Source organism: Sinocyclocheilus grahami, unplaced genomic scaffold (genome assembly GCF_001515645.1).
Source record: "Sinocyclocheilus grahami isolate Dianchi unplaced genomic scaffold, SAMN03320097.WGS_v1.1 scaffold185.1, whole genome shotgun sequence".
In the NCBI taxonomy this organism is placed as follows: Eukaryota; Metazoa; Chordata; class Actinopteri; order Cypriniformes; family Cyprinidae; genus Sinocyclocheilus; species Sinocyclocheilus grahami.
The window spans coordinates 918,615-927,816 of NW_015505364.1; the positions used below are offsets into that span (position 1 = coordinate 918,615).

Consider the following 9,202-nt stretch of genomic DNA (forward strand, 5'->3'; position numbering starts at 1 on the left):
AAATGATAAGCTTACATCGTGACGTGCAAAGCGATTGACATATTTCTACCGGGTTATCTCCCAACCCTTGAGCGAATATATAGAGTTTGTTCAAACACAAAAAGCAACAGTCCTATACGTCCATCAGTTAATAATCAAACTAACCTAAAATCTTGATTGTTGAATATATATCCGTACATGAAAATATGATCTATATAAATGATTTATAAATCTAAATCTATATTGTATAAACAATATTTACAACATATTAATAACCCTTAAGATCCATAAAGTACATACATTTGCTACAGACAGTAAAACTATTTACAGAGGATATACAATTATAAAGTATGAGGGAAAAAATTTAAAAACAAACAAAATGCAAGTGTGCAGCTGTGGCACAGGCCTAATAAACTGCAACTCTCCATGACTCTCCTCTCCCTTAACAGCTATAGAACAGCCCCCATTATAGCCTGTCCCTCTTCCCCTAGGAATAGACCATAAAAAGTATAAGAATAGCAAAACCACACAGAAATAAAACGGATCCAATCAAAACAACATAATGGTGCGAACAACCCTGTAAATGTTTACAGGCTTGGACTGTTTTAACTTGGCTAATTGATGTGTAAAACTAAAATGAGCTTTTTGTGAACCTCAATCTTTCCAGCTTGACCTTCCAGTCTTGCTTCCCCTTACTTCCTGTTTTCTTCTTAGTGTTCTAAATATGACTCGATCACACACCTGTGAAAGGAAATTTTATATCAGCCAGGCTTCAAAAGCACTGAAACACACATGAAAAAAACATTCTCCCACATTCTCCTAGCAGCCAGCGTGTGGTTTGTCATTTCAATAATCTCTGAAATCTAAGTCATTGTCATCAGCAAAAAATTTGAAAAGCTGAAATGCACACACAGCTGCAACATTGTGTTTCCTACAACACCATCACAGGATTCTGCAGAAGAAAAAAAACATTATTTCCTGTGAAAGATACAGTGCAAAACCTTTGTTGGGGGGGGGGGGATTTGTGTGAAGCTTATGAGCCTCACCGTCTCTGTTTCCTGTTATGCAACAGTTTCTGCAGAAGCTCAGTGCAAAAACAGGTAAAATATGTTTGCTGTCGGTCTGTGAGGTGCGTGTTTAAATATGCATTCAGCATATTACTGGACCACTGCTTTTTAATTCAAAATCAGGCCAGAAACACTTTGAAGGGTTGTGGCATAACCATAAAATGCCTAAAATATCTCAAATAAGTATCTAAATGATAGTTTTGTCAGCTTTTAGGAGTAGACTACTGTAACATATAGATGGACTCAAAACATGAAGCGTGTCTCATTTTGAAGGCTGCAGCCTCTGGAGGTCGCATTTGTCGGCCGCATACTTCATTGAGGCTGCCACATTTCAGAAAAGTAACCATTTCATTGCAAAGAAATACCTTTCAGTAATTTACTCCGCACAAAGTGTAACAGATAATTTTATAACTGTTACTTTTATGAAATGAGACATCCCAAGACGTATGTGGCTGACAAATGCAACCTCTGGAAGCAGATGCAGGCTTCAAAATGAGACACAGCTCGTGTCTGTTTTGAGGCCATCTTTATGACATATGAATGGACTGAATGCCACAAAGATACATTTGTTACTTTATGAGGTCTTCAGCATGGTTAAAAAAAAGTCAGACTTTGTGCTTGTTCCATACTATACATAATCCAATGAAAACAGACATGTCCTTTACTGTATGGAATAAAAAAGGCTACTTTATTTTTTCAATTCCATTTTTCACATTTAAAATATATCTCGCAGAGTGTGGCTTTCTATTTTAGAATTTGACTTTATTATAAACAGGCTTCAAAAGATTGGAGTCAGTAAATTTTTTGAATGTTTCTTGTATGCTCACAGAAGCTGCATTTATTGAATAAAAAATATAGTACAAACTGTAATATTGTGAAATATTATTCAAATGTAGAATAACTTTGAGTTTTCTATTTTATTATATTTTAAAATGTAATTTATTCCTGTGATGACAAAGCTGAATTTTCAGCAGCCATTCCTCCAGTCTTCAGTGTCACATGATCCTTCAGAATCAGAATCTATTCTAATATGCTGATTTGCTGCTCAAGAAACATTTCTTATTATTATCAATGTTGAAAACAGTTGTTCTGGTTAATAACATTGTGGAAAATGTAATATTTTTTTCAGGATTCTCTGATGAATTATAAGAACAGCATTTATTTGAAATAAAAATGTTTTACAAATGTATTTACTGTCACTTTTGATCTAAATAGAAGTAATAATTTCTTTTAAAAAAGCACTTAATGGCCTCAATTTTTTGAACAGTAATCTAAAATGGTCTGAATATCAAGTGGGCAAGCACTAATTTAATTTGTTTGATGTCCGTGTGAAAAATGCAGTGCAGTGCAGTTTGCTGGAAATCTCTTTGGGTCTTTTGATCGGCTGATTGGGACTGATATTATACTCACCCCCACAGTTATAATGCAAAGAATGACTTTGGTCATGCTGATAAGAGAAAGGCCAATGACAGCCCAGGGAACAGTTAATTCTGCTACAACAGGACAGGAATCAGCGGGGATCGTGGTGGTGATTGGATAAACTGTGCTCACATTTAAACATTCTGAAAATTAAGAAAACCATTATTTGTTTAATGGGATACATAGTTTTCTGAGATCATACATGCAATTATAAATATAATAAGAGGTTTAATCATTGGCATGGACTTTAAGATGCTAGAGTACTGTTTCGATATCACCAACAAAAAGAATATCAATATCAAACAGATTTTATGGAGAATGAAGTAGAATGACCGGGCTCTAAATTACCTGAGATGTTCAATCCAATTAAAGAATGGTCATTTCGACCTCCAACCTCTGCAGCCAGGTAGCATTTATATTCTCCAGAGTCTGAAGACTGCGCATTATGTAACACCAGGGTCTCTTTATTTCCCAGAGAAACAGATGTTAAGTTATTATAGTATGTATATTCAAGGTTTTTCTTCTTGATGATAGGAAGACTCTAGAAAAGAAAGGCATGGCTTTGTTAGGGGATTTTGTTGTAGTGTGGTGTATTCTGGTTGGACAGACCGACCAGGTCAAATGACAAATGGTATGCCTCTGAGGTGCAGAGGATGCTACAAATGCTTTGTTTGCTGGCTAACCATCACTTTGCACGCAGCTTTCTTTTTTTACTTTAAAAATCCTTTACACAAAGAAAAAAAAACTGATAAACTGCACAACCGTTGCAATAATGTCATTTAAGTCAATCAGTTCAAACAAAGGTAACTCACCTCTGCTTTATACCACATGACGTAACGGTACGTTTTTGTTCGGTCAGTAGCTTTACAAGGAAGTCTGATGATATCATTACAGTTACCCATAATAAAGTCCATGTCTTCTGATGTCCCACAGTGCAATGCTGCCATTGCAAACAATAGCAATTCTGCAAAGAGAAATACATAATGAAAAGTAAACATTAATCTAAAAGTGCATATTACATATAATCTAATAGTATATATTTAAATAATAATTCACATTAACAAAAATGCTCTGTTTGAAAGTTTTGGGGTGATAAAATGGCTCCCTATAACGTGGCATTCAGCGCTTACATATTTTTTTTATATTCGCTGTCATCAAAGCAATGCTGTATATCATTTGGCTCAGGCGGGCAACTGAAACTGCCACTACTTTCATGTCACTCATATCATACCACAAATTCAGTTTTTTGTTGTTTTTTTATATATACATATGCAACTGGCACCATCTTGTGAATGTGTTATCGATTGTAGTACAAATGACCTTTAGTAATAAATGGATAGTTCACCCCAAAAAAAATTTTTTTTTTATAATTTGCTCACCCCCACGTTGTTAAAAATCTATATGAATTTCTTTCTTCCATTGAACAAAAAAGAACATATTTTGAAGAATCTTGGTAACCAAGTAAAGTTGATGGACCCCATTGACTTCCATAGTATATTACACTTTGTGGAAGTCAATATGAAAGTTAAAGTCAACCAGCAACTGTTTGGTTATACCAACACTATTCACGTGTTCAACAGAAGAAAGAAACTCATACAGGTTTGGAGCAACTTGAAGGTGAATAAAGATGTGATTAGTGAACTATCCCTTTAACATTAATATTTTGTTGCAGTCTTTGCTGAAATGTCCAGCTGACTACATTATCCCTTACATATCGATGCAACAAGGATGGTGTAGGCATATCATTTTGTTGAATATGTGTCCACACATTCTAATTTTAAATTATTGTCCCAGCACATGTTAAAAACTTTTAAGGATTTACTTATGTTGAATAACTTGAATTTGTTTTTCAACCTTACGCTATATCTTATTTTATACCACTAACCTACTACAGCTCAAATAAATTTTTTAACAGTCAATAGATACAACACACACAAAATGCATAGGCTGGAGTCAAATGAGGTATAAATATAATAAATCACCTATGTTTTAAGGTACATTGCATAAGTCAAACAAGAAAAAAAATATTTAGTGTTCTAGTGATTTAGACAATAGTATTCATAAAAAGATGGATTTTTATTTTAATTATAGTTGTATATATAGTATTTAAAACCTTTAAATGACCATGAAACAGCATTCACAGACCCGAAAACATGTACAAAATACTGATAGTTTTGAAGAAAAAGATTGTCCTCAACTCTATCCTCAAACTCATTTCTCTATTTAACAGAACAGAGAAGTTACAAAAAGAGAAGAAGACTAAAGTGAAAGTAAAGTGAATGAAAATATTTTCACTTGTGTGTCTCTATTTCAGCCACACACACACACACACACACACACACACACACACATGCATATAGACTATATGGACTAACCCAGCTGTTTGGTTAAATTTTTTTATTAAATTTTTAACCCAAAGTTGGGTTGAAACAACCCAGCATTTTTTAGTGTATATATATTACTTTTAACCATTTAGGTGTCAGACTAAATGAAGCATACAAGAGGCACTCAAAATGACCACACAAACCAATTTCTGAGAACCTAATGCTTAAATTAAATTATAATATCAGAATTATTTATTTTAAAGTATTTTTAAAGTAGCCTATTAAGTCTGAAAGAGGAAAGTTTGACCATTAAACTTCAATGAGTTAAAAGTAAATTGGTATTAACGTTAACAGTCTGATATTTTGTTGTTGTTAATAAAGTCTGATATTTGCTTACCTGAAATCTTCAGATTTGTCATTCTGAGTTCTTTACAGTGGGTAAAACACAGCCATCAGTGGATAGGGGTAACAGTTGTTTATTATCGCTATTAAGCTACAGTGGAAATTAAGCATCATCAGTCTAAAACGACTGTGAGGTGTAAAGATTCAACTGTTTCTCGGTCTCATGCATGTCTCAAGTCTGCCCTCTGGTGTGAGTGGCATGATGATAAACAGAAGCTCCTAAAGCAATATAAAAGAAAATGAGAAATTACTTCAATCAATCATTTTTAAATCCGTTTTAAAGTCAAACATTGACTTTCATGCTATGCAGATTTGACTCTTCACTGGAGCAAAATAGGATGGATATTTTAAATATGCGGCAGAATCAAAACAGTACTGGTATATCAAGAGAAAAGAAAAGATCGAATTTGCCTATGTAAGATAATTTTGTTAATGGTCTAGAGTTTCAGAGCAACATTTTTATGTGATTAATGATATTATTATTACAAAAATAATAACTTAATAGTCCAATAAATAATACAGATTAAAAACAAGTTGTGGTTAATTATTCATTTGTTAATTGCAACAGCATTCTAATTATCCTTATTAAAATAATGCACTTTCAGAGAATGTTATCTGAATTACAACACTATTTCTAACAATATTAAATGATAAAACATACACAAATAAAGACAAGAACATAAATATCTACACACACATAAATATGCATACGCATAGATATTTTTAATATCTCAAATTAAAGCCGAATCTCTCTCGTTGATTCACTTCACATATTCCATTTCATTTTGATTTGACTTCACATAAAACTGTATCTTTCGGTTATGTTCATAATGCTTAATTTTCTATACTAAAACACTTTTATTTACTCTTATTAAAGATGTATAGAAACACATTATACCTTCTCTCTCCTAATGTTTTGGACCCATGCACAGCCTTTTAACATTTAACACCACTGTCAGCCATTGAAAGTTCTTGTTTACAATTGGCAGAAAATTTAAAAAGACTATTAAATGCAGGGAAACAGTATCCTTGAGATTCATAAATATGTTCGCACTATTGCTCACGTAATATAGGCAGATCTGGCATGTTTGACAAGTCTAATTTCTGTTAAATATAATGTGATATAAAGGAAAAACTGACAGATTAGAAACTGCTGCACGCAAAAGAGCAAAGTGGAAAAAATGAGTGTTTTTCAGAGGTAATATTTTCACAGTTTAATAGGTGACTGGAAAAAGCGACTCTAATTTGCGTCAGTCATTGGTGTACTGTTTTACAGAGTCTGCGCTTGTGGTTTATCACAACAGAACGTTACAGTCATCATTATCTTGAACAAATGTTATTTGTGGTCTTTTGAAAGTATTATTTAAACCCATTCGCAATGTAAGTACATTTTTGCTCATAAAGACAGACATGAAGGAGCTACCTGCTCCTGTTGTGGAACTTACAAATATTTCAAAAAAGGTTTCAGACCCTTACCAAAAAGTAGTATACTTCAAGCTTATTTTAGTAAGTATACTTAAGTAAAGTTCAAGTATATTTTTAAGTATACTTTATGTAGTATACAAATATCAGTGTACTAGTAGTATACTTGTAAGTGTACTATTTCAATACTCCTTGGGACTAAATTGGCCCACTTTCTAGTATATAGTATAACAGTATAACAATGAAAACACGGATTCTAGGAACACAAGTATAGCTCAAATATATTTAGACTTTTTCTAAGTATAAGTCAAGTATACTTAAATGTCATTTTAAGTATATTTCTGAGAAGTACATAAAGCCCATTTCTGAGAAGTACATAAAAAGTAGACTAAAAGTATACTTTCCTATTTTTAGTTTAAAACAAAAATTTTTAGTTTTAGTTTTACTTCTTTTTCGTAAGGGGAGCTATCTTCTCCTGTTTCTCTCTCACTCACTTTGTCTTGCTCTTTTGAAGTTTTTGTTTTCCTTTGAGTCCCATTTGCAGTCACAAATGGCTGAATCACAGAGCCGTAAAGCTGCTCTTCCACGGCAGTAAATATGGCGTCTGTGAAAGTGGTTGACGGTGGACTTGCTTTTCCTCAGTCCGGAACTCAACCCTCTCCTCTCTCTGGACGCAGAGATCCTCCTGCCCGTAATTGACCATATGACATGCTCTCCTCCATCCTGTTGTTCTTCATGTTGGGGATCCCCTGCTTTTTTCCTTTTTCTTCCCTCCTTCTCCCCCTCTACTTTTTTGTCCCAGTGTTTGTTCAAGTCTTACTTGCTGACAGGATAGTGAGGGATCAGGATATTAATAGGAGGCTGTATGAATAGGAAGAGGAAGACACAGCAAAAAGGTTGTGATTAGGCCATCTGGATTAAACAATGCCTGGGCTACTTCAGGACGGACACAATAAATGAGAGGACAGCAGGGGGAAGTGAGAAAGGAGGAGAGACTCTGAATTCATGCAGAAAACTATCCATACTGGAATCTATACAAAGATTCTAGTTTGTAGCTCGGCCATTATAAACCCAAAGTTTCAGCATCTGCTTGTTAAATGTTGTGCAAAATTACAGTGACTAGTTACCAATCTGCATACTGTCTCTCCACACTGAATAGCGAATGTGTGCATATGCAGTTATAATATGCACGAGAGATTGCGAGATTCAGAGAGTTTTGCATATTTGAGCAACAGTCTTTGGCAGTCTTTCAAAGAATATGCAACACTCTTATGTCAATTTGTAACTATTTTATGCTTTGGCAAATTAGTGGCATTTTTTACGATCTCATTTGTACATTTTCGTACAATCTGCTTACACCCCACTGACAGTTAGGTTTAATTACATTGTTTTGTTTTTGAAAAATCGATTGTGACTTAAAATATAATACAAAATAGGAACCTGTGTATTTCGGAGCATGTGCAAAACATTAAAGCCAATCGCAGTCCGATCTGGGGCCAGTTGCATAAACATATTCACAAGAATATCAAAGTCTTTCATTCTACTAATTTTAGCAATAATGTGACGACGCCTGCATTCCCAGAATGCACTGCGTCATGAGTAAATTTGCTGTTTTTTGTTTTATTTAGCTGTTTCTGTTGTTGTTTTTGTTAGCATTTTAGTTACTTGTTTTGTAGTGCTTAAAGTGTTTCTTTTTATGTACAATTATAGCAACTCATACTAAACTTCACCACACAGCACGGACCACGTCCCTTTGATCACTTACAAAACTTGTTTAGTTATAATTTCATTACAGTAATGCACAATATTGCCATATATAATGTAGGTTACAATTTATGATTACATTTATAGTACAAGAAATACTATAGTATAGTACAGAAAATTTTCTTGTTTTAACTGATATTACTGTACAAATTTGAAAACAGAAAAGAAATTACTGTTTTACAAGATACTGTTTTTGACTAATTATGAATTTGGCATTTGGATACCAGTGAGATGTTCAACTACTATTCATTAGTTTAGTACACTTTCAGAAAAGAAAACTGTCACTGTGTCGGTACCCTAAGGTACAAAGTCTAAAAGGTACATCTTAATACCTTACTTACCCCTAAATGGTACATAACAGTGCCTTAAAATACATTAGTATTTTAAAAGTACATTAGTGCCTAAAGTCTACATATTAGTACCTTTTGAAAGGGTACCGCCACAGTGAAAATTTTGTATCTTTTTTCTAAGAGATATGTCTATGTACATGTAAATGTAAGGAAAGACAGGAGAGACTAAATGAGTTAAACAATAATTAATTAAAGAATAAACTCCAAAAACCTCAAATGCATTAGTACCACTAATGTTTAGTTTGCAACGTTTGTTTGCAGGTTCCTTAAAAATTTTTTGGAAGTCATGGAGATGTTGGCTTATATTATTCATTTTGACTATCCAGTCATCGATGTGCACATGTATTTGTGTGGGTATGTGTAGTCGGCAGCAGGTCCCTGAGGTAGTTAGCAGCCACAGCTGTGTGTGTGTGTGTGTGTGTGTGTGTGTGTGTGTGTGTGTGTGTGTGTGTGTGTGTGTGTGTGTGTGAGGGGG

At 33.9% G+C, this 9,202-nt stretch overlaps 1 protein-coding gene across 1 annotated transcript; it reads right to left on the reverse strand.

Annotated features, from left to right (window-relative positions):
- Positions 1-398: 398 nt before the first annotated feature.
- Positions 399-5,239, reverse strand: LOC107594540 (uncharacterized). The gene is made up of 5 exons (XM_016284620.1): positions 5,187-5,239; positions 3,278-3,429; positions 2,814-3,006; positions 2,457-2,608; positions 399-720 (listed from the first exon to the last, which is right to left on the reverse strand). Exons 1-5 carry the CDS (start codon positions 5,206-5,208, stop codon positions 634-636), a joined length of 606 nt encoding a protein of 201 aa, XP_016140106.1. The 5' UTR covers positions 5,209-5,239; the 3' UTR covers positions 399-633.
- Between the last annotated feature and the right edge of the window lie 3,963 nt (positions 5,240-9,202).

Excerpts from the sequence above, each read along its gene's own strand:
- LOC107594540 (XM_016284620.1), bottom strand. The coding sequence starts at position 5,208 with ATGACAAATCTGAAGATTTCAG. Across the intron at positions 3,007-3,277 it reads TCATGTGGTATAAAGCAGAG|AGTCTTCCTATCATCAAGAA; the intron begins GTGAGTTACCTT and ends TTTCTTTTCTAG. Across the intron at positions 2,609-2,813 it reads AATTGGATTGAACATCTCAG|AATGTTTAAATGTGAGCACA; the intron begins GTAATTTAGAGC and ends CTTAATTTTCAG.